The 26,901-nt window shown below is 41.6% G+C and overlaps 1 protein-coding gene across 5 annotated transcripts in view; it reads right to left on the minus strand.

Annotated features, from left to right (window-relative positions):
- bcas3 (BCAS3 microtubule associated cell migration factor) overlaps positions 1-26,901 on the minus strand; it is a 314,119-nt gene that overhangs the window by 138,054 nt on the left and 149,164 nt on the right. The window contains exon 23 of one of the 5 annotated variants that reach the window (XM_085244780.1): positions 6,068-8,519. The exons of the other annotated variants lie outside the window; for them this stretch is intronic. Within the exon in view, the coding sequence (XP_085100906.1) occupies positions 8,509-8,519 (11 nt within the window). The 3' untranslated portion in view covers positions 6,068-8,508. Of the gene's footprint in view, positions 1-6,067; positions 8,520-26,901 lie in introns of those variants that run through there. 5 annotated transcript variants of the gene reach the window in all.

Below are 26,901 nucleotides of genomic sequence, written 5' to 3' on the forward strand. Positions count from 1 at the left end.
GATATGACGAGTGACATGTCAGAGAGCAGCAGCATGTGCACATATGGATGGCTTGAGGGGAAATCAAGCTGTCGCCTCTCAATGAACTCTAACAAAAGGACTATTGAAAATAACAAGACGGGCTCTCACAGTGGCAGTTCAAGAAAAAAAAGTTTCCCTTTGTTAGTCATGGCAACTTCTCAGTGCCGTGCCATTCAAACACCAGATCCTCTCAGCGGTGCCAAACAGGTTTTACAAGGGTTCACTGCACTTTGAAGAGAAGACCACTGGGTGCAGGTATCAGAATACTAACATCCGACTTTGGCATCTTAGCCTGAAAACATTTCTGATGTTGCATATCGCAACAATGACGTTTGTTGCACATTACGATGCTTTAAAAAGAATACGGTTTCCTTTCAAACGTCTGTGCAGATGATTTTTACATCAGTACAACTACCCAGTGGTTATTCTTGGGTTTTACATAGCCATATAAAAGTCTTAAACTTGCTGGAGTGTATGCTTGCGCTCTTACATAGGAAGTGTCGGGGATCTGGCTTGGGTTCAGTGCACTTTATACTCCTACCACAATGTTTATTATTTCAATATTGGTCAAAGATTGGAATCCCATCCCTAAAACACGCATGGGTCTAATCATTTTCAAGTCCAACTGAGGTCTTGTACTGCCATCAAATGCACAAAACTGTCTGAGCAGGAAAGTTTTCAGGGAGGGGGATGCCCGATTGGAAACTCCGGCATCAGTCTGCCTTTATGTTACATGATTGAGCTTCTTCGTTCTCTGCACTGCTTCCCATAAGATCTAACTTAAGGCCTTCATCCAGTTCCCAACACAGTTTTCCACTTAAAGGCCACTTTTGAGTTGAGTCTGTGCACTACCTAAAGATGCAATTTCAACTTTTTAGGCACTAAAAGGTACTGGTAACACGATACCCTCATCAGGATTTTCAAGTACAAGCTCAAGTACAAGCGGCGCGCGTGTGTGTGTGCACGGCTTTATGTCTGACCAATGCTATAGACGGATGGGATCATCAATTCTTATTTAAGGCCATTTCATTTCATATGACACCCTCTTATTACAATAAATTGACTGGTCATAGCCGTTTTGCAACAGATGTCGAGTTGGTGTGTAATTTCCCAGTGGCTCAATTTAAGATAATGGTATATTGTAAGAAGCAGAAAGAAACATAACCTTTTTGCCTCAGCAGCGTTCAAACATTCAGTTAGGCATGATATATGGGCTGAAAACATTGACAATATCAGAATTTTCAAAAGTGGTGGAGAGAAAATAAACAGTGGGGACATGAGAGAGGGTGAAGGAGCACACACAAATATCAATAAACACTCCTCTTCCGTCTCGGAAGCTTCCTGCTTTATTTGATTAGGCCGAAGATGGAGGGAGGGTTGGGGGAGAAAAAACAGCAGTCATGCTCTTTTGCTTTTCTTCCTCCTTTCCCTTCCTTCACAATCTCTAGCCTCTCCTTAATGGGAATGGGAAGTTTGGGAAGTGGAGGAGAGGGGTGGGCTGCAGCTAGCCTCAGCCTAACCTCCCCCATCTGGACCGGAGGGGAGGGGGCAACTTGCCAGCCTCTAGGCTACTCCCCAACCCTTCCCAGCTGTTGGCTGTTCAGGGGCAGAGCCCAACCCCCTCCCCACCCACCACCCCCAAGTGTGTGTTTTTGGTGGGCTTGAGAAAGCATTTTTTCATAAACAATTGCCATATCCTCCACCAGCTGTTGACCCCATGGCTCCTGTCCCTGAGCAGAGCTTGGGAAGCAGGCAGAGTGGAATGGTTTTCATTTAGGAGACTCTGCTTTGCAGGGGAGACTTGCTAAAGGGTGCTTGGCCCCAGTACTGTTAGCACGCTAGCTATAATACACAGCCTAGATAGGTCATTGGTTGGGGGCACGAGATGTTAGCTGATAGTAGCCACAGTGACAGCACCTTGTGTTTTGAGGATCTAGCTGGGGGCTCAAGGTGCTTAGACTCAAGTGGCTTCAATATCTGTTTGGCAGAAACGATCTTACTAGAACTGATGCTAAAACTGATCCTTTTACTGTTGCATTCTTTAGCTTTTTGGTAACCTGGGGACAAAAACAAGCTGAAATTGAAATATTACAAATGTCCAGGAGTTTTTCTGTGACGCTGAGCAATGATTGCACTTTCTTTGCATGAAATCAGTAATTTTGTAATTATTTTTTTGCTCTTCTGAGCTGCAGCAGCTTGAACGAGGATTCAAACTCTACACCACTGGTGTCAAACATAAGGCGCTCGGACCGGAAGGGGTACACTAAACAGTCCAGTCTGTAGAAAATATTATTTACCTGTAGTCTGGCTGTGTAGTTATAGCTCTTTCACAACAGTGTCTATTAAATTCTGTATTGGGAAAAAAAGGACATAAACCACATGCGTTCCTGAAACATTGGCTCAGTGTGGCCCAGAAGTCCCTCAAACTTTCACTTTAAAGATTTACCTGAAGATGCTGGTCGTCAATAATAATAATAATAATAATAATAATAATAATAACAATGGATTGGATTTATATAGCGCTTTTCAAGGCACCCAAAGCGCTTTACAATGCCACTATTCATTCACTCTCACATTCATACACTGGTGGAGGTAAGCTACGGTTGTAGCCACAGCTGCCCTGGGGCAGACTGACAGAAGCGAGGCTGCCATATCGCGCCATCGGCCCCTCTGGCCGACACCAGTAGGCAAGTAGGGTAAAGTGTCTTGCCCAAGGACACAACGACCAGGACAGAGAGCCCGGGGATCGAACCGGCGACCTTCCGGTTACAGATATGCTTCCCAACCCCCTGAGCCACAGTCGCCCCCAATAGGCTAGAACAGCAATCCCGGGGGTTTGCTACCGGGCCTCGAGAGACCATAATTTTTTTTTAATAATTGCGTGGAATGAGTCTTGCGTTGAATGTTTTTAACAGGCAAAAAATACTTCAATAAGTAAATGTTAAATTTTTTTCGCTGATCCGAAAATTGATCCGATCTGTGACTTAAAACCGTGATCCGATCCGAACCGTGAGATTTTTGGTCCGTTGCACCACTAGTTTTCAATAATAAAAAGGTGAACTGAACTGACATCTTTCTAAAGGTTAATGATTGCCTGGCCAGAAAACAAAAATTCCTGCTGCCTGAAGGGGATCGACTCTATGTAGCAACTAACATAGCATACTATAAGAAAACCAAGTTCAGCTTTAGATATATGCTCATGCATCTACACTGGGAGTGCTCCCAGGAAACAACAACAAAAGAGGAAAAAAAACAAGCAAACAAAAACGCTGCACAGTGCAGAGTGCCAAACGGGAAACAACAAAATACGCCATCGCCGACAAACATCTACCACCTCCTACTGCCGTGTCCTAAAAGAGCCGTCCCATTGAACGCGTTGATGAAAAATGGATTGCATGCTTGCCAGTCAAGGTGAGTACAGGTGCCAATGCACTATGTATAAAATCAGATGGCATGTTTGTGCTGATGCAGTATGTATGAGGCGGCTGGGCCTCATGCAACATTCAGCACGCTGGGGAGGCCGTAGGTGAGGCCAGCACAGCCTGCAGCCAAAGACGTCCGCACCTCCGAGTGCGTATGTGTGAGCTCAAACTGAGCTTTGTCACAGCTGGCTGGTGGATCCACACATTTAGAAACACAACTGGGATGAGACTCACGCAACTGCAAACACGCCTCAGCTCAGAGGCCCTGCATTACACAAAAAAGCTATTTTTCTACTTGTTTCATAAAACACATGCAAACGCACACAGGAACACACCCAGACAACATGCACACTTTGGCCTGGCAGACAGTCTTTGCTCGGGCATCGCATTTGAACTTTCACCTCAAGTGTCGAACACACACACACACACACACACACACACACACACACGATCGCTTTCTTTGTACTGGTCTGCCTTGGAATTGCATGGTAATACTTCATTATGGCAGCACTGTAATTTAGGGGGAATGAGCACTTCAAACGAACGGCAACCCACACACAAGCACACAGACAGGGTTACTGTAAATGTGTGTAACCTAGAGTTCTGCTGGGACCAGAATCAGGGTTTTTTCCACAACATTCCCAGAACACTCCAAAATACACCCGGACAGTAATCAGAGGCACGCTGTGAGGTTATAATTGTTGGAGCTGATTACAAAGTGGAGAGTAATGATTCAAATTGGGAGAGGAGTGCAACACAGACTTGTACATAGCAAAATGTGAACTCGGGGACACAGGGTGTCAGCAGGGTTCACATTATTAAGCCTGCCTATAGTAAAGTTACGCTGGAATAAATTACGCTTGGTGGCTCTTTGAACTTTGCAAAGATGGACCTTCTTCCTTGCCCGCAAATCACTTGACTGTGGTGTGACGTTCTTCTGTGAGATTCACATGAAAAGTTTAGCTTTCAGCTTGTTAAGACAAATAAACCAAATGCTGTTCAGGCAGGTAGCTGTATGTACATCCAAGTATTTAAGAAGGTGACACAGTTTGGTTACTTTTGTCTTTACGTGTGGTTACATTCGATTTTGTAAGTGAATCGTTCAAGGTGTGATTGATAAGCACAGGTAACAAAATTATCACATTACTTTTAAATAGTCTCTGCTGTTGGCATACAAGCAGTGCGTCTGTTTCTTCGATGACATGTTGACATATTTAATGACATATTGAGGAGACAAAAGGTCTGGAGTTGATTCCAAATGCAGAACTTATTAGTGAGCGCTGAAATTTTAGGAGAGACAGAAATCAACAATTAAGTGGAATCTTACAAAGAAAGGAACGTGCTGTTGAGCTCGACGACACAAAAATGACAACTGAAGAAAGCTAAAGTGAATTCTTTCCTTGGTAAAGAAAAATCCCCTCACAGGATCGAGCCATTTCACGAATACTCACGCAGGCTTGTTGTGGTCAAACTCTACAATCAAGCAATGCCTTCATACGTGTAAATACAGAGCGTTTATGCCAAGGGTTTACATGCAAACCACTGGTAACAATCAAGAAGAGAAGGGCCAGATTACAATACCGAAAAAATCTAGAAAAAGAAGGACTTAACATAATCAATCAAACATGGTGGAGATGTATGGCTGCCAGTGGAACCAGTACACTAGCAATTGTCCCAAGCAGATAGGATGTCACATTGCAGTAATGATAAATACTCCCCCAAAATATAGGGGTAAATGCAAATCTGGAGCTTCTCAAGGCACAGAAAGGAGTCACTTAAGAGACCACAGTCCTAATTAGCATGCTTACTTTTCCCAATACAAATCTGAGGGCAGAGGACCCACAAACAAGCAGTAACTGAACGTGGCTCCATTAAAGCCCTGGCAAAGCATCTTTAGGCAGGATACTTTGGTTATGTCACTCTCTCTGGATTCCACATAGTTGGCGAGAAAAACTTGCAGACTACTTAATACTTTTGGACTTATGAAAGCGCATATCACACATAAGCGTGCATGCATTTACAATTCTGCATGATAGTGTATGGATAAAAGAAATGTTCTACTTGGTTATTAAGGAAATGTTGTGTCTATTTATTCATTTGGTTTAAGCAAAGATCCCCTTCATCCCCTTAATGTGCTTCTTATTTATGTTTATGTCTTGATGCAACTGTTCTTGTGATTTGGTGCAATATCAATAAGAAACCTCAGCCAGAAACAAGATCAAGGTGGGGCGGGGTCTGCCATGACCGGCTGAGGGGCGAGGAGAAAGAGGGAAAAGGAGAGTATAGGCACACACTATAGGAGAGAAGTGGTTTATAAAGGCATGTGGAGTGAAAGAGGTGAGAGAGAAGAAATACTCAGTGCATCACAGTGTATCACAAGCCTGACGGTTCAGGTTCACCTGCTCCAGCCCTAACTATCATCTTAATCACAAAGGAAACATAGAGAGGGCGTCTATGGCACTACAAGAACTTGTACAGAAGAATTTTAATTTGCAAATGAGGAGAAGCTAAAATGGGAGAAATATGATCTCTCTTTCTAGTTCTTGTCAGAACTTTCACCAGGTATCTGTACCTATGAATAACACATAACACACATGCACATAGACAGGACTTCAATTCACACTGTCTCAAACATGCTGCACAAGAGGTCTACGTAATGACAGGCTGTCCTCACAAATTCACTGTAATGTTCAAATGAGCTGGAATTGAGAATAAATGATGCAGTATGGGCATCTGTGTGAGACCGTGCACATCTCTAAAAACTCCCAGCCTAAAGCAAAACATGTACAAGTTTAATGATAATGCAATATGGAAACATTTACTGAAAATCACATGGATTACATAATGGATATTTACATGTGAAATAAGATTGGATACTTTGAATACACAAAAATACAACTTTAGGGACTCATTATTACAGACAAGATAAATTTATTGGTTACTGAAACCAGCCGTCAACACATAATACTGAGGTGGTCCAGGATACAGTAATCCTGTTTGACACACGTGCACCACAACAACTGAAGGGTTAAACTGAAAGGTGAGAATCTTTCATCTCTCTCAGTTCAGAAAGAAAAGCTCTTCTTTTAGCTGGGCCAACACTGTAAGGCAATACCTGGTATCACAGCAGTGAAAGCAGTCTGGGTGAAAACTATCGAAACACTTTACATGGACACCATTAAATACATAAATAAAAACTAGTGAAGTGTTTTGGCTCCAGGTCACAACAGGCACTGTTATGATGCAGGAGCTCGACACCTGATGACAGGCTACGGCGGGAGCTTTTTTCCTGCTGGTTTGTTGAGAGTACAGCGACGTTCATAGTAGCGCACGGCAGAATTCTTATTACTCACCAAAGCAAATGTTCAGAAAAATGTCATCATGAGCTGCCAATGCAGACTATTTCCATTATCATCACCTAATAGGGAAGCACTCCTACAAGGTCATTTCTATAAAAAATTGTAATATCTGCTTATGCCAGACTGTATGGGCAGGAAACTCTGGATGAGTCTCATATTGTTGATTACTCTGCAGACACGAGTGCACTTGTGCACTTCCTCTCTCATTCTGTGACCCTTCTTTCCATCTCGTCCTAAGATGGACGTATAATATGTGCTTTATTCTCTGCCTAAAGGGCAAATGCTGTAGAGCGTGCGCTGAATATGTTTGTGCGAGTTCCTGTGCAGAAAAATTGAATCACAATAGATGCAGCTGAGCCCAATGTCCTGTGGTTCAGTCCCCAGTGAAAGCTGTGAGGACTGTGTAACTGCTCCACATGAGGCAGCTGATATTCGGAAACAGAATGAATGTATTTCATGTATATTTAATAGAACCTAAGAAATAATGTACTTGTTGGTGTTAAGTGTATAACATGTACTCTAAAAAAGCTCAATTATTTTAGGCCATATCATATTTTTCCCATTGTTAAAGCAAATGACCTCTCCATCACCTTTCTCGGGAGTTACACAAATTATAATATAATATAGAGATTTAGTAGCTACTTTATTAACTTTTCCTGCTTGTTAATGGTAACAAGAAGCTCTTTCAAAAAGTATATTAGGAGGCTGCAACTCAATTTATGCAGACTGGGTCAACAGGTTAAGCTACAGTTGGACCAAATGCTTGAATGGGCAAGAATCCTGCTCTGCTGTATGTTACACTCCATACATTTGGAGAAACTAGCTTCAATTTTAACTTTAGGACTCATTTCTTTAATAGTAAATGTTTAATTTGGGTGTGACATCTTTGTGATTTCTGACTCTGTGGAAGATTTTGTTTTTACGTCCACAACAGCAATGCCTTGTTTCAATTAATTATAGCACAAAGCCGGGTTCTCCCATACTCCTGTTTACAACAGAGTCTGTTGGGCAGCTCCAAACATCACCACCTAACATGCCCATTCATTTTTAAAATGTTGACCTGTACAGTTATAGGCTATAAATGGATGAGCGTCCCTTCTGAGTGGCTGAAGGAAAAAAGGAATTTTTCTGGAAGATGACCAACGAACTTTATTTGCCAACCTGACCTCAGACCCCTACAAGCAGCATGGTTAAAGTTGTGACTGGTGCACCATTGACACAACCCTTCTATTACAGGTTCCCGGCTGAAGCACCTGATGGATAGGAACAAAAGGAAAAATATAAATATGGCCTTGGTAAATTACTGTATTAAGTGGTATAAAGACTTTTTACAGGTACTAAGACAGTTTTTCTAATACATCTAATGATTTTATTTAAGCGACTTGGGTTCAGGATGGCTACTATCTATAAGGCCATAACAGAACAAAAACAAATGGTCACACAAACAGAAAGGCAGAAAAGTAGAAAGCTGTCCATCTTCATTTCTTCCTCCTCCTCCTCCTCCAACTCCTCCTTCCGCCTGTCCTCTTCTCTCATACACCAATGATAAAACAATGGTTGGGTAGTGAAGAGAGGGGGAAAGGTGGAAGGATGGATGGATGGATGGATGGATGGATGGACAATGAAAATGATGCATGCTTGTGAGGAACAAAAGCAAAGCAAATCAATTGAACTGAGGTGACTGGCAGAGCGAGGACTTCTGTTTTTTAGGAATAACCTGCAGGAGACAAACAGGAAATAAAAACAAAAAAAGTTTGCCTTTAAATCTTTGCTGGTGAAATAGATGTCAAATTTTGATAGCATACTCGTTTTTCCTCAGGATGCATATCGAGGGTTGGAGGGTGGATGAGTGAGTAAAGCATGTAGTTAGTTTGAGTACATATAACCCCAAAGACCCCCGTTTGTCCTCAGCAGCTTCTCTTGTAGCCTAAAATGTTCGATGAGACGGAAACATTGTTGCAACTTTTCACCATTTGCACAGTTTATGACGGAGCTGGAGGAGTGCTGCACGGGATTGTTTTTTTAAATTCCAATTGTATAAATCTTAAAGGCCAAATTAAACTTGACTTTCTGCAGCATTATCAGCAAGCTCAGAGTAAAATGTAATTTGAACTGTGACCAACCAGAACAACAAAATGAAGATGAGATGTTTGTGTTCATATTAAACACACCGACCTGCCCAGCACAGAAAGGTTCAAGTGGACATCTGTTTGAGGGTCAAACACATTCTTTAGAGCAAATGAAACTGGTTCCCAGTTTAAAAAACAATCAAGTCTACCTTTAAAGAGCCCTTTGGCTTTTCTATGACAGCTTTTGGGGTTAGTAGTAAAGAATTTTTGGCTATGATACAGGTTGCCACTAGCATGGTTAAACCACTCTCGAGCAACGATATTGCCCACTTACTGATGCCGACCTTGGAACGGACTACATGCAACTAAACCGAGGTAAACTGTAATCAGCAAGGTGAGTAAAAAGATTAGTAATCACGGAGGAGTTTTGGCAGAGCTGCAGGCAACTGGAATGCAGCAGTGCTGACTGGGAAAACACAACCCCCTCATTTAGCCTGATGGAACTGTAAAGTAGCTAACACACGCAGGGGCAATTGTGGCTGTTTGTGTGTCACTATGTGTGCTTCATTAGCGTGCACCTTGGCGTTGTGTATTTCTTGTGCGTGAGTGTAATGGGTACCGTGTGCTTGCTGAGGTCTTGTTTGCCCATCTTAAGTCAATTAAAAGGAAATAAGGCGGCTCTGACCGGCCCGTGAACCAGCTCCCTCAGCTGAGAGCATGTCTGCACAAAAAATACACACACACACACACACACACACACACACACACACACACACAGGCTAACACAGGGAGGCTGATAATGCTCCACTACTGGCAATCGACCCTGTGCCCTGCTGTGTGAGAAACAATGGCTCTGAGACTGGGTGAGCACGTATATGTGCACACACGTGTGTGTTTGTGAGCGCCTGTGTGCGTGGCTGCTTGTGTGTGCAAGTTTGCGTTAAGTACGGCATGTCTGACAAGGCTTCAGAGGGAAACAGTTTAAGACAATATTAGACACAAACGCTGAACACACATGCACACATTCCTGCTCTTTCAACAGAGAGCCAAAGAACACAATTGCATCCTACAGGTAGGATCGGCAGCACAAAACACGCAGACACACTGCACCTTGTTAATCGAAAGCTTTGGCTTGTATTGTCATTAAGCTGAAACGAATTACTGAAAAAACACTGGTCTAAAACTACATCCTACAGTTGTGGTTAGAAGTTTACATACACCCATCATGGGCATGAATGTCACAGTAATTGTGGGCTTTTAATGATTTCTTTGAACTCTTCTTTTTCCAGGGTGGAATGATTATACAGCATACATCTTTAATGACTTCATAAAACAAGGATTACATTTATTTTTTAAATTTCACTAAACTACACAGGGTCCCAAGTAACCTACTAACAGATAAAGGCTCCAACAAACAGCACAGCTATAATAAGCAGAGCGCTCACTGACAGACTGCAGCGATCACAGGCTGCATTGTAAAAATGACCTCACAGGTGTAAAAGCAGAAAAATTTGAGTTTGTCATGCTGTCTACATCTGCCTGCAACCTCTCTCCCATCCACCTGTCCCACTGCTCCGCCTCAGTCCTCAGCTCTGCTTTTGCTCTGATTGGTTCTCCACACTCTGAACTCTGATCAGCTTCACTTCCCCTGCTGCTCTGCACAGCCAGCAACCCTCCGCTTCTCCACGTGTCCGTGATCCGCTCTGTCACAGCTCAATATTCCACCTGCGCTCCATTCAGCCGCCAATGATTATTCATCTTTTATCTAACTAGTCTGTTTATCAGTAATGGCTAATATTGCTAATAGTTCTCACAGCAAGAAGGTCCTGAGTTCAATTCCACCACCAGGCCGGGGTCTTTCTGTGTGGAGTTTGCATGTTCTTCCTGTTTGTGTTGGTTCTCTCCACGTACTCTGGCTTCCTCCCACGGTTTAGGTTTGGAAAAAACATTTTTTTATGTTGATTCCTATTAGGTGTACCCAGGGTTCCTTTGTGCAGCGTAGTTTGTCACCGTGTTTAGTAGTTATGCTTCGGGTTGGTTCCTGTGTGAGTTTTACTTCCCTCCATGGTGATGTAGATCGTCTACACCTGTGTCTCATTCCCTCAGCTGTTTCCACTTCACCGATTACCCCATGTGTAAAAATAGCACCGTCTTTCTTTCAGTCTTTCTCGTAGCAACTTTGTGTGATTCTCTCGGTGTACTCCTGTGGCTAGTGGGATGTTTTTCTGTTGTATTTTGGGTTTTCAGCCTAAATAAAAACTGCTATTTGTACCACAAGAGCAGTTACCTCAAGGCACTTTACAGGTAAAGACCCTACAATAAGACAGAGAAATCCAATGACCTCAAAGGAAACACTGGGAAGGAAAAACTACTTTTTAACAGGAAGAAATCTGCAGCAGAACCAGGCTCAGGGGAGGAAGTTTATATTTGTTTAATCTGTACATTGAAGGACATATCCTCGTCTGAGTTTCAGCACTATGAAGACACTTCTTACTAGGGTATATTGCCATGGTAACTTGGCTGTAAACAGTTTTGTAGTGTTATAATCCAAAAACAGGGCAACTAATTTGTGCCTGCTGACTCGATATCAAATTGAACAGTAGACAAAACCTACATTTGTATCTTTATTCTTATTCTGTATTTATACATGCTCTCAAAGCATTAAATACCAGCTGAAAGAATAACAGAGCCGGACCTGATTACTACCAGATCATCTCTTATGTTAACTTTACATCACAACAAATATCAGTAATAATATCGGAATTTAGCACTAAATTCCCACATGGTTTAACCGAGGAGCTCAGGGTATTTGGATCGGAGGTACTTCATAATCTGATGACTGTGTGCCAACATACTCAGCACCTCATGGGACAGAGACACTGAATGTGTAGAGCTAAACTCAATTACTAATTCAGGATTTCTGTTACTACGTGCGAACCAACTGCAATGAACCCTGTTTACTAGGACAAACTTCACCGAATCAACAGTCACAAACCTGACTGATTCACAGGGTGAGGAAAGCAAGACCAAGCATCAGAATTACAAACTAACAACAGTGTTTATGAAAAGTAAAAGCAGTTATTTATGAAATAATCATATATGGTATATTTTTAAGATACTGAGGATTGACCTGAAAGTGTACGTATGTGGCTGCTCACTGTAAACTTCAGTTTTATTCAGTAATGCTCTGAGATTAAAAGTCTGTTGTTGTGATTTTTCTTTCTGCGTTTGATTTTTATGTTCAGTTTTGTCTCTCAAATTGGGAACACCTCAAAGTGACTGTTCAACTGGGAAACACAACAACACATTTCTACAAAACAACACAAAACACAACAAAAAATGTACCTAACTTTTTTATTTTCTTGTAAAATATCTTTTAAAGTCATTGTGTTAAAGATGTTTGTCAATTCTAGAAAAAGAGTGCTTTAAAAGGATTGGGGAACATCGTTTATTTGGTAGATCATTTGGACTCAAAAGCATCAGTTTTACACTCTCTCTCTCTCTATGACATTAAACGTTTGACCAAATGAAACAATGAAATGTTTTTGAACAGGAGCTTCTAAAGGTAATTGGGTTGCCTCTCCTTTCCCCCCTCAGCCACTGAGGTAAAAGCTTCTTCTTCTGTCTGAGGATTTATCAGGCTCAGACCACTTGCTGCCACCAGCCTATAAAGAACTTGATGGTAGAGGCACCATGACACAGGATATCTGTCAAACCGGGGCTGCTTTTTCAGCTCTTTGTCCACTCGTAACCTTCCTGGGATCCTAATTAAAGGAAAGGTCAAGTCAACTTGTTCAGTGATCACACTCTCTGCGGTCCCACTGTGAGCAGCATGATAAGTACCGGTACTAATGCACTGCTTCTATCCCATGACAATCCCAGAGTTGTTCTTGCAGAAGTGAGGGACCACTTAATCCTCCATGCCCAAACAGCTCGTAATAAATAGTCTACATTTAATCCAAAATACTGAGGAGCAAGGGTTAAGTCTTTATCGCCTGCAATGCCAATGTTCTTTTTACTTGCACTCACATTCTATCCCTTTGTAAGCACTGTTGTAATACGGTCATTGTAAAATCAATGGATTAAAATCTGCACCAGCAGTAAGAGGAAATGAATCACTGTAGCCACTGAGGAAGAAAACACCACAGCAGTAATTCATTAAACAAATGCAAAAAAATAATAACAGTTGCTGAAAGACTGCTGATATATCTACATGCAGGATACTGTATCTGCCAGCCAATGAGTCAGGCAAATGTGCAAAAATCCTCAGGGGTATATTACTTTGGATTACCTCTAAGTCATCATTATTCAAGGAGCTCAGATGAATCAGTCGCTTTAGTTTTCCATGAATGTCTTCAGACGGACCAAAATCCAGCATGACAATAATCCTAAGAATAATACACATGTCCCGCATGAGTAGGAAACTGGGTTTGGCACTCAGGTATACACAAGATGAGAAATGAGGGATGTAGTAAGCTGAAGAATAAATGGAGAGCTTGGGAAATCCTGCCTGTATACACTTTAACACACCTGGCCAGTTACTGCAGAAAGTGTGTACCAACATGTTTCCTGTCAGATGGCACTGACATGAAATGCATACATGGAGGAGTGTGCACCACATGTGTATAGTTCTTTTTTAATCATGAAATAGTGGTGTTGGAATAAGCGTCTCAGGTGAGACACTTTGGTTTGTGTCTGCTCATATGGGCCTTTTTTCATCTTTTAACCACTCTCTTCACTACACCTTCATCTAGTGAACTAAATACTACAGTTCACTAGATGAAGGATAGCTCGGTTACATCTGCCACCACCAGCTTTAATAACAGGGCGGTATGTGACTGTGTGCCTATACTGTACCTTGGATCTGTCACAAGAAATATGAGGTCAACAGAAGCTTTATGATAGAGATGTTATTTAAAAAAAAACAACAAAAAAGGAAACATTGTTGTCTACTCAGTATTTCACTTTGAATCCTGCCTGACATGAGAGCGTTTTGACATGTGGCTTAAAATATGAGCACGCCAAGCTCAGCAAACTCGATTTACATCCTCAACAGACGACTCCTCCCACACTTTTTTGAGAGATGGGACCGAGGCGTTGGCACTGATATCAGCAAGGGAGGAAGGAGGTAGAGAAAGACACAAATGGGTGCTCGAAACTCCACTTCATCAGTTGCATATGCAATGTTGGCATGCCAGTATCCGTGCAGCCATGTGCATGAGCTCTTGTCCATTCAGTTCGCTATCCTGCATTCCTACATGCCACAGCACCCCAGGTCATGGCCATATGCCATTGGCTTGGCCTGCTGATCAACACCGCTCGGGCTTCGCATGACAGCTCACAATGCACACATACACACACACACACACTCACACACACACACACACAATAGTTCTGACAGATGGGTGAAAAGGTGGGCCACGTCATGTGTGAAGTGAACAGAGGGCAGGGGGGTGTTAGCAATTATGGTGAAACAGACTGCAAAGAGAGGCAGACGTGTGTGCGCGCTCTGTACAACAAAAAAGGTGGATATGGGCATGTGCAGAAACACATGCACAACATCAAATAAAACAATATTGCCCTCTAAAAAGAAGAGCCATTTAGACAACCAGCACATACTGGAGACTGTTTTAATAGAGCACTCATAAGCGTGGGCAAACATCTGCCTTATGGCCTCCGTCTATTCTGCTAAGAACCACACAGAGCATGGGTAAGCACCACACGCTCCACTGGACAGACTGCCTGTTAATACCTAATGCTTTCCTCTGCAGTGAACTAAATTGGCACTCAGATACTGAAATATACGTGTTAGAGCTGATTAATCTTTGTCATTGTGAATCTACATCCGATCCAGGTTAACACAGTGGATTCTAAAGCACACGCACTTTATCTGGTTAGTGGACAAGCACAGAAGCTATAAGGCCCAACAAGGACAAGCACTGACTTTGCTGCAAGTAAAAACCGTTCACTAAGAAAAAGTCGTATCCAAACTGCATAAACAAAGATTCTCCTGAATATTGGTGGACGGAGATTAAGCGGGTGTTAAACACAGTTTATGTAAAAATGTAGTTCTACAGTCGTATTTAGGACTTTCTGCAGCAAATACAGAACATACAGGAGGAGAATCAACGATTGAGAAAAATACTTTAAAAAAAGAATTGAAGGATTTATCGAGTCAGGTAACTTGGATTAATACACACACACACACACACACACACACACACACACACACACACACACACGCTTAAAACTAAAAATGACATTTTTATTTGTTAGGCAAATAACAAACTGATGTTTTTATGCACAAATGTGAGCCGGCACACTGAACTTCTTTAAGAAGTCAAGCATAACATTCGACAAATAAAAGCAAATAAATAACTGTAATTTGGCCTCTCTGTCAAAAACAAAAACATGTTTTAGCAGGTTTTTCAGCTTTTTTGTAAAATTGTAAATAAATACAAAATAATTGATGAAAAGAAATTTGTATTTTTAGCATGAAAAATATTTATACTGGTTGATTAGCCATTCTATATAGCTATATATATATTAGACATGAATAAAAAGCATGTATAATATATACATATAATGCACAACTGAGAAGTTTATGAACACACTGACGAAATAATGTTCATTGCAGCTGGTTGTACTTTGCAGTAGGGCTGGAACATATCGTACCGTTCACAGTAAAACCGGTATGATGTCGGGCAACGATAAGAAAATGAAATATGGCGATAGAATATGGGTAAAACGCACATGCGCAGTGCCTTTGTTTTCATACGCACATGGCGGAACTGGTTTAGCTTTTGTCCGTCAGATACACTACAAAGCACTATTTTTGGTAGCGCATGCTAGCGGGCCGTCGTTATTACCGTGTTGTTTTGAAAATACGGCGCACTTAAAATCAATCCTTTGATTTTTCTGAAAGTCAACAGTGTTTCTTATAATCCCGTGTGCCTTATGTATGAACTCTGGTTGTGTTTACTGACCTCGAGACGATTTTATGTACACGGCGCTCGAAAATCTGTCAAATGTTTCAGTACGACTTTGCTGAGCTACGAAGCCGCACCGCTTGATGGATTGTCAGAGCATTACGGCTATCGTAGGCGGAGCCTCGCGGAGTGATACGTGCTGTGCTTCAACATAATATTACAGTACTGTGTGTGTATAACCTCTTTTTAAGTTTTGTGGATATTATACTTGGTTACGCTGAGGATATGTCGGCCAGTTTCCACTGGAAATGCCTTTTGGTTAAACTGTCAGCAAGGAATTTGCATTTGCACTGTTAAACTTTTATATAACTTTAATGAACATAAAAAACAGCTGCTTGTTTAAGTGAAAATACATTGATGGGGTTTTGCACTAATAAAGTTGTGGAGTTGTAAAGTATTTTGTCTCGTGTCAATTATATCGTCAGTTATGTCGTTATCGTAAATTTTCAAATGTATATGGTGATAAATATTTTTGGTCATATCGCCCTGCCCAGGACACACAACATGTATTTAAGGCCCTTTGTTGAACTTAATATGAATTCAGTGACACAGATTGACCCACGAGTCGCTCACAAGAGGAGATTTAAATAGACAGTGAAATATGAACCTTCAGTGATGTTTCAGATATAGTGTGGTTTCGATTTTTGTTTTTTTTTACTGTTTCAACAAAATGAAAAACACAACCAACTCTAAAAACATGAAATACTTTTATTTCTTTGTGCTTTGACTCAAGGGATATGAAACACCTTTAGTGGTAACAAGAAGTCTGTGCAAGGCTGTGTGTGTCTGAGCTTGTGCTGCATGTTGGACAGACCTACAGCACAGTCTACATACACTCACTGTCAACAAAAACACAAAGTCGATTTTCAGTGAGAGTAGCGATGGAGGACGAGTGGCAGAGGGTTGAGAGTGATGAGAATAATCCTCTGGCCATGTAACAGAGATAAAGACACTGAGGTTTTAGCTCTACGCAGGAGATTGACCTCATTACAAGCACACAAACTACAGACACAAACACTCAAATATAAGCATGGCGCACAAACGTAGATAAATGGTCAAATATAAACGTGCTTGACCGCTCTCTTATTGTCACTCTGTGAAAGCAGCATGTGTGTGTTTGTGTAATGAATAGAGAACAGCCCAACACTGATCAGGGCTGAAGAAAAAGAGCACTGCCCACTCTGCTCTCACATTTATCAACAGTGTGTGTTTGATCTCTCAGCCACATCACACATGTGCCCTCCAATCAACCGCTGCTGCCTCTAAGGCCTCCTTTGACACACACACACACACACACACACACACACACACACACACACACACACAGAGGGAAACGTCCCACACACAACCCATTAGGACTTTTGATTAAATTTAAGGATAGCTCATGTATGAAGGCCATGACCAGTGCAACTTTATTCAAGTATGTGTGAGTGTGTGTACACGCGTCTGTGAGAGAGAGAGAAAAAGCAAAAATGAGCGACTGCAAAGCCTCCTAACCTTTGTAATATAGATCCTAACTACTGCCAAGGGAGGTTAAAACCTAAAAGGGTTCCATAACACTTCATAACTCTGACTGAAATGAAACAACTATAACTCTAGCCATTAGTGAGATGCATGCACGTGCACGCACGCACACATACGCACACACACTCGGTGTCTTTAAAAGTTGGCAAGACAACCGAGGTCATTAGGTTTATTTCCATTTGCAGAGAAATGATTTTGGCAGCTATAATCCGCCTGGTGACACTCGGGTTTGTCCGAATAAACAAATAAAAGCTAAAGAGTATGTACCCACATCAAGGAATCATTCCAGATTGTATAGCAAAGTAATCAAACAGACTTTAGGAGCATGTTCCTTCTGACCATTTTGCAATAAAATATGGACGGATTCCTTGTTTTTTGCATTTCTAAACTGAACATGATGCAGATGGATGCAGACACAGTTTTACCTCTCTCCTGACTACGTCCATACAACATTGTGCATAATTGCATTTATTCCCTACCTTTTTTTTGTGCATTTGTCACTCTCAAATAACCAGAGCGAATTAAAAAATGCAGCTTAAATGAAGATTAAAATGAAAGCTATCTTAGTTTCTCCTCCTCAAAAACAGCTTCTTCATATTCCACTGAGATTATGTCTGACGAGGTTCAGCAAAGTGAAACCGCCACTACAACATTTGAACCTGAAATTAGCATCACCCAGCTCAACAGCTGCAGCCGGGCCAGAACTGGGTCATGCAACAAGACAATTATCCCATTCTCATTAATAGATCTGTGCGTAAACACTGTAAAAAAGACGAGACCGATGGAGTCATATATAAAACAATACAAGCTGTTGATTCATGGGGTGTATTTAGTTTCACATGCCATCTCTGCATTTTGGCTTTAACCTCTTTTTCTCCACCTATACAACAACTAATACCCGGTGTCCTATTCCCAAGGTTGAGGGTACAGGATGTGATGGGCACATCACATCCTGATGTTCCCAAGTTAAAGGTTTATGAGATGAGCCCTTTCTCTGAACTTTTGCTTCTTGAGCGTTCCCTGAAACGAGAAATGACCTGCTTCCTGTCCAACCCATGTGGTTCAGAAATGTCCAGCAAATCCTTTGCAGCGTGTTTGCGCTGTGCTCGTATGTTATTCTTGTGAGTTCATAAAGAACTTCTTGCAGTCGTTAGCTGGGGTTAGATAAAGGCAAGCAAATCCAAGAAGAGTGGAAAAGCAGGGAATTAATTATTCTAAATGGTGAATGATGGTGCTGAGCTCCCACCAGTGAACAGTAACAATGCACATGTGGACCACATAAGAAATGAAGAGTCACACCAAAGCATACATTTCTGCACATTCATTGAACAGTGCAGTTTAATATAAAGGCTGCAGCCATGACTGGTCTCTCTACGTGTCCCTGTCATTGTGGTGCATCACGCTCTGTCTGCAGCATACACACACTGAAACAATGATGCTGCTGCGTCACATACATGTGCTCTTGGAGACTGGATGAGTGATTCCAGCTTAACACGCCCACAGCAGATGTCCAATCATCCTAATATAACAGCAGGAACAGAACAACACACTGGCTAAGACCTCAGATTAAAACTAGCATCCCAGAGGATAAAACACAGCAGCGATGCAACAAACTAATACGAGCAAGATAAAGTGAGCTTTACTGATGGGTAGCATCAGCAGAATGCTAAATGTTCTACACAAATTCATAAGCAGAAATAAAATGAGGATTTTTTTTATATACGTAATGGGGCAAAAATTGGATTCTCTTTGTTGGGGGGTGGGACACAATTCTTCAAAAAGATTTTTCCACATTTGGGATTTTGGCGGTAAAGAAACGGTAACAAGATTCCCTCACTGTCGGGGACAAAGGTTTAAGTTTGCTCTCAATATTTCACCTGTCAGTTGCTACCGTAGCAAAGGACAAACCAGAGTTGGAAAACCCCAAAAATATATACATTTGAAAGAGCGCAGATTGCCAATAAATTACAGGAGCTCTCAAAAAGTACACTTCTTTAAAATTTAAAAAAAAATTACAAAATACGGTCAACTTTAAACCTTGGAATTTGCAGGGAAACTATTTTGTATAGTTTGTCATAAAGTCTGCAACATGTTGAAGTTGAAGCTGAGGAAGAATTCAGTGTGGCGCCCTTGTGGCGACTTTTGGTAACTGTTTGACAGTCACTGGTTTTTAGCAGACGGCTGAAGTATAAGGAACTTTTCTGTGTTGTGCCTTTGTGCAAACCGATACACATAATTTGAGGGGAAAGTCTGAAACCAAACCACTGCAAATCCAAGTCCTGCACTACTGTACTGTACTTTTAAAAATCAGCTAACTTTTACCTGACTTGTTATCTAATAAGGTCAAAATCCAGTTGATAACTGTGTCCTCTTCAAAGCGATATGACAGCTAGTGAGAAACATTCTTGTCTCCTCCTACTACACCTCTTGTTCGGTCTCTGACCTTCTCTGAGGAAGGATCATCCCACTGTCTGGCACAGTTTGCCAAGGAAGCAGGAGTTATGAAGGGGAAATTGCAACTGGCAAATGGGCAGTTTGCAAAAAGAAAAAGCCCCCCAGGGCAGAAGTGGAGGGATAGAAAGGGAGAGAGGGAGAGAGTGAAAGGGAGTGTGTGTGTGTGTGTTTTGGGGTTTTTGTTTTGGGGGGGGGACTAATACTTGAATATGACCTGCTGGTGAACCTTGGTTGTCTTTGGAAGGCAGCGCAGTCTATGATGAGAAAGCCTGTAACCCCCCCCAACAATAGGTAATGAGTGGTAATAAGAGACAATGAGTAAGAGAGGGAGAGAAAGGGGTGGGGAGGAAGATGCAGATAATGCAAGCCAGACGCAGACAGAGAAATTACAAAGAACCAGAGAGGGGAAGAGAGAGCAAGAGCAGCTGCAGCAGGGCTGAAAGTGAAGCTGAGAAGGTGCCGGGCTGTGGAGAGAGCATCCTGGGAGTTGGGTGACGAGAAACACTGTCCGTTTGTGGCCACTGATAATACTTTCCATTCTGACTGGCTTTATGTGGGGGTCTGCTGTGTGTTTGTGTGTGCGTGCGTACGTGTGTGTGTTTACAGGCCTTGTGCGAGCTGCTGATTCCCCTGATTGCAGGCTGGCGCCCTGCTGGCGAGCCCCCGCGCACTGAAATTAAATCCACTCTGCTCCGTTATAAATTATAATGCTTTACAAACAACACCCCCACTGGGGAACACAGGAGGGGGAGATGGAGAGAGAGCAAGAGAGAGACTAAGGGAGAATGGATGGTAATAGACGGAGAGAAGGGGAAGAGAAGGAGTAAGGAATTAAAAAAGATGAAGATAGAAGAAGATAGCAAGAAAAAACATTACCTTTTCTGGAGCTTTTTAATGTGATATGGATTGAGAATGTAAGATTCCACTAATATAAAACACATCTGCCAAAAGCTGCTTTGTAAGCAATTAAACAGAGCTAAGCAATAAAACAGTGGTGTACAAAAAAAGATAAAAGATAATTGAATCAGGAAGGGCAGAGAAAGAGACAGAACTGCACTTAAACTGAAGTGAACCAGCCTTAAATTTGAATAACACACTTAAAATAAATCTGGAAGGCCTTAAAAGCTATGAAGGAAAACGAGATACTCTTGTGAATATAGGGAAAAACAGAAAAGGGGCAGGAGAGATGTGAGCAGGGGAGATAACAAGTGAATGAAATGTAGGGATACTTGTGGGTGAGTGGCTATAAGGTGAGAAAGGGGGAGAGAAAGCCTGAGCTAAATGGACCCTGTGGTGCCAGAGAGGCAGCATGTGGTGCTGATATCCAGCTACACTGGCACCAAATGAGAGGGTCAGGGCTCTTGTGGGAAACAGAGATCTAATATGTCTAACCTAGAGCTTATGTGGGGGATGATAACCAGTTAGCTGGTGCCAGGCTCCTGCAAGTCAAACAGAGGTGAGATGGACAGAAGGTGACAACTTCTCTTCATGTCAGTTACAATTCTGAGACTTGCCGTTCGGTCTTGTAGCACAGTGATAGTGTCAAGCTCAAACACGAGGACCACAGTTATAGCAGAAACATTTTAGGGCTGAAATAATTTCAACTATTGCTGTAATTGCTTTATTTTGTAGATTCTGAAGTTTCAAACTGCTAGTTAGTAAAATCGCAGCAGGCATTTTTTCAGTGTAGGCAGAAATTAGTGACAAAGTGATGAATCTCTCTATCTATACATATCTATACATCCAACCTAGTCCTGAAGGATCAACCAGATCCATCTTAGTAAAGCACAATAGCCATGACTGATCTAGCGTTACATGACGAGGGGTGTTTTCACGCCTGGGCAAGACACTTCACCCGTTGCCTACTGGTGGTGGTCAGAGGGCCCGGTGGCGCCAGTGTCCGGCAGCCTCGCCTCTGTCAGTGCGCCCCAGGGTGGCTGTGGCTGCAATGTAGCTTGCCATCACCAGTGTGTGAATGTGTGTGTGAATGGGTGGATGACTGGATATGTAAAGCGCTTTGGGGTCCTTAGGGACTAGAAAAGCGCTATATAAATACAGGCCATTTACCATTTGCCTGTAGTTTGTTTACTCTGGCCTGAATCAGCTGATGAGTTTGAAAACTAGCTTTTCTCTGTGAGTTGGTTTCTTTTTACTTGGAGAAAAATCCAAGTGAATCAAATGTGTCACTACTCACCGTGTTGTGGCAATCTGTCGTACAACTGGCTACAACGTGACAATGTTCAGTCTGCTCACTGGCCAGATGTATTTGGGGGAGGAGCACAAAAGCAGCGTTGTGGACTATTGGAGAATTTCCATTGAATTCACAGTTACTTGCTAGCCTGTACAGATCTTTGCACATCTATAGTACCCTGCCACGTTCCAGAATACAAAGCACACATGGCTACAGGACATTTTTTAGCTCAAACTTACACACAACACCTGGTAGTTGGTTTGGATGGAGACTGAATCAATCAGAAACAAATTGCTGTGGAATCGCACCGAGGTCGGGTCTTGGTGCGGTTGTTTTGGTCTGCACCTGAGTGTGATTACCGAGGTCACATGTGCAAAAACAAACCACACTAAGGGAGAAAACGAACGAGGTGCTCAGGTGTGAACACAGTCCAATGATCATTTTGAAACAATAAAGTGATTTGCTGGGATTTCACCTGAACATCCTGCAAACTACTTTCTCGGTGTAACTACCCAATGGCAGTTGATTACAATGTCAAGACAATGCAGCCTGCACGTGGTTGAAAACTGCTCTGGTTTGAGAAACCCAACAAAGGAAACGAAGCACTGAGCTGGCTTCCAAACATCCCAGATCACAGTCCAATCAAAAAGTGAAGGCCATAAACTGCAAATGCAGGACTCAGAGGATCGAGCCTTCTCAGAGCCCTGTGGTCGCACAAAGGGGCTTGCACAATATCTGTCATGTGGTTTTAATGTTTTGGCTAATCAGTATACAATCACGCATTCAAATATAAATTTCTTAATTTCATTTGTGTTATTAAAACAATTTATTTAGGCCTCCTGATGTATATCATGATAGATACAATAGTATATAATACAGTAAAAATATTTTATAATAAAGCCACAGAGCTTGAGAAATGAGTGTTGAATTAACAATTCTTGTGTTAACAAAAACTGGACATCGTGTTTGTATTCACTCCAGTATCCTGCTGGTTTCAATTAGCTTGTTTGGATGTTTGTGAAGGTAATCAGTAACTGCAACCCATCTGTCATACTAAAGTTTCTGACAGTGACAAACAACTATATATATTATATAATGTTTCTCATAATTATTCGTAATGGTCCCACGTTCGTGCCTCGCTATAGCTCTAACCAGACTGTTTTATGAAAAACACACCTATTCTCCATCTCGCCAGGGGGCTGGGTCATGCGCGGCCGTCTACACCGTCTGCCAATCAGACTTGAGACTCTGCCCCTTCAAACAAAAAGTCTCACTTGCGTTAAAGCCTAAACACAAAGGCCAAAGCACTGACGGGACACAGCTGTCACTACCACCTACAAAGGGCTGTCACAGCCTGTGTGACAGCAGCAGGAACTACTGTCCACTCTAATCACTGTTATAGTGTTTAATAGCCATTAAAGAGTGCAATGTGACCATATTAGGTGTGAGTGTGTGTCTGTATGTGTGGTGGTCAGTCATACTACATGAAGGCATTGTTTTATATCTATACCTATCTATTTTTTTTAATAAAATAAGGCACATTTATAAATGTTGACACTGAAAGCTGCAGAAATGTTTCATGAGACTGAAACAGTTGGTAATATTGAAATTTCCCATATCAACAAACACATTGATAAATTGAAGTTTCTGTTGGTTTATGGGTGAACGTGCTCAACTCAGACATTTTTACATTTTCACTCATTTACAGAACTGTGCAAAAGTCATGAGCCAAGTTTCATTTCTTGATTTGTCAGAAAAACTGGAAATAGGTAGTGTTTTATTGATTCATGGAAATACAGCATAGAAGGAAAAAAAAGATTTTTTTTAAGTCTAATGAGCTTAAAAGTTAATATCTGGTGTGAGCACCTTTACTCTTAAAAAACAGCCTGAACTATGTTTGGGGAGCTGTGGCTCAGGAGGTCACCTACTAACTGGAAGTTGGTGGTTCGATTCCCATCTGCATGGGGAGTAGAAAAATGCTAAGAATCAGTCCGTTTACATTCTTGGGAAATCTTTGTTGTCTTCAGGAATAATTCTCTAGACTTCTTCTTGTTCTGTCCCTTTTGTTCTGCACAGCCTCCACCGTGTTTCACTGCAGACACTTGACGGTGTATAGACCTGTTTCCACTGGCTTTCAGTCTGGTTCTTGTGTAATTTGGTACATATCAACATTTTCTCCCTGATTTTTCTGTCAGTCCTGGGAGAGTGTGCAGTTCTGCGTTCATAATTCCATCAGTTTAAACAACATCGCCAACATTGCTGGCTGAAATGCATCTGCAGACCACAACAGACACTCCCTGTACCTTTGTCCTGACCAGCTAGCTACATATTGCTGACTATTTGAAACAAAGGTTTCAAATTTGGATTCATCGCTGCACAGTTCATTCGATTAACTTTGCAGGATTTGTCATATATTTCTTAATAACTTTTTTGACATAACTTTTGATACAGTTCATCTGCTGTAGATATTCTTTTAAGAGTACTACTTCGTCTTTTGTCCGCAATTCTTTTTAAGGACACGCTGCACAGAAATATAAGAGATATAAGACATGCCACGTTTTTGGCTAATAGCGCTTCGGGAATCACCTTGTAAGTGTAAAAACATAATTTTCTATCTGCCAAACTGTGCTGTCTTTGACGTTCTGTAGAATCAAGTGAAGAAATTGGAACAAATTATGGGTTATGTGCGTGTAAATGTGTTTTTGCACCAGGCTGAGAGTAAAGTACCAAAAGAAACAAATGAAAATTGGTTCTTTGCTAAATCTGTTATGTGCAGACGAGACTGGCTGATCCCTTGAGTTACGCATCTTCTGAAAACGGCCAGATACAAGAACAAGACTAAAATATGAGAGAAAAATCAGAAAAACTTTGATCTTCAGGAAACCTGCAGACTACTCCAACAAGGTCTGGCTCCTTAGACATAAGATATAACAAAATGGGGGTTAGGCAAGACTTCTGCACAGTAATTTAGTTTGTTAGAGATAATTACTGTAATTTTTTCTGGATATCTTTACCAACACTTCTGCTACTGTGAATGAACAGCAGCACCACAGATGAACTTATGAAAGGAAAACCAAAATACCGGCATCTTTATAAGAAGAAGCAGACAAAGAAATGCTAAAGATGCCCAGAGAGAATAAGACACGTCCTTAAAATGTCCCAAAGACATACAGATGACAAGACAAGTTCTGATGAACGCAAAAAAACTGAGCTACTTTGGCATGCTCTGCTGAGGTGGTAGAAAAGCAGCCTGCAGTCCTTGCAGACTGGTGAAAAGATTGAGTAAACAGGTCCGAGTCTCATGTAAATGCAAACTCAGCTTTGAGTCAGATTCTGCATATTTCACCTGAAGACAATCAGGAGAAAGCAGAGATGACAGATGTGATCAGTACCAGCAAATCTCAACAGAATCACTGCCAATAAAAACCACTGAGGCAAAAATGCTTCAAATGAAAGATGGACTGCAAACAGCAATCCCCATGTATGTAAGCATACTTACATTCGTTTTTCTAACACTTGCTAGAAATGTCTCTTCTGATCAAAATGTTGAGCCAGATTAGTTTTTTATGTCTTTTTACTGTTGAACTAATAACAGAGCCACTCAAAACACACAAATCCTCTCTGCAAATGACAATAAAGAACTTTGGGATCGCACTTCATACATCCAAAGTGTAATAACAATGATTAGCTAGAAGGCCCTCAGGCATCAGTATCTTTCTGGTTTTATTATGGGCCCCAAATAAAAAAGCAGTTTTCTCATGTATTGAATGTATTGGACAAAGTCCAGTCACAATTAAAATGTCCTTGAAAATGTAAAATGCGCCAAATTACAACAGTCGCCTCGAGGCACTTTCTATTGTAAAGTAAAGGCCCTAAATAATACAGAGAAACTCTAACAATCACTTTGTGGAGAGAGCAACAGTGAAGTACCACTGAACTGGGCCAGTACAACATCCGAAATAGTAACAGTTAAGTGTAGCAGCTGTCCAATCAGCTCGTTTCTGTTCCCCCTCCCAGCCTATTACAATGTGATGGAAGCTTGAGCAAACAAAGTGTTATAGGTCAGTTAAACATTCCTCTCATCTCAAGAAATCTGCTGTCACTTTTCCTGAGGCACACACATCTGCAAACACCTGATAGGCCTGAGCAGAGGCCTTCAGATCACTCATTGCCCGGGTTAAATTGTTACCACCTTTCTCTAATCCCTACTCTCACAATTAACTGTATGGTCAAGGACTTCAAAGTCCTTGACGGCCAAAGGGATTAACCCTGACGCTCCCAGAGATTTGTTTTTGATTTTGCTAAGATCCCTGGGTACTTTCATCTTTAGTCCTTCCTCTCCAAGTCCCACAGGGCCAAGCTGAGGGCAGGGCGGGGGTTGCTACTAATTTTGGCAAATTCAGTGTGATATTTGACGGCAACTTTTGGAGTTACTACACAACAGAAAGGGCCTATTTGTGTCTCAGGGGAACAATTAAGTTTTGGTGAGACAGCGAACATTTTTCTGTCTTTAAGTCATTCGGACGTGTGTTATCAGGAACTATTTATTCTTATTCCATTGGAATCAATTAGAGATTTTAACCTGTCTCATGATACATCACTACAAAGGTGTAGTGGCCCGTGTAATCAAAACCCATTATACAAATAACATTTCTACAGTTCAACACAAAACAAACCATAATTCACAATTATTAGACTTTGGGAACTAATCATCATTTCTAAAATGAGTTCTCTCCAAAACCTGAATAACAATGACTTTTAGAAAACCCAAGAAAATTCCATCTTTAAGGGAGGGAATCAAACTTTATTAGATCCAGTGCCAGCTTATTGCCACTTTAAACACTCCACATGTTGTTGGTGCTGTTTATGGGT

The sequence above is a fragment of the Mchenga conophoros genome, linkage group LG14, assembly GCF_057382185.1.
Source record: "Mchenga conophoros isolate Kocher_MC1m ecotype Shallow Benthic linkage group LG14, M_conophoros_male_GT1.1, whole genome shotgun sequence".
NCBI lineage: Eukaryota > Metazoa > Chordata > Actinopteri > Cichliformes > Cichlidae > Mchenga > Mchenga conophoros.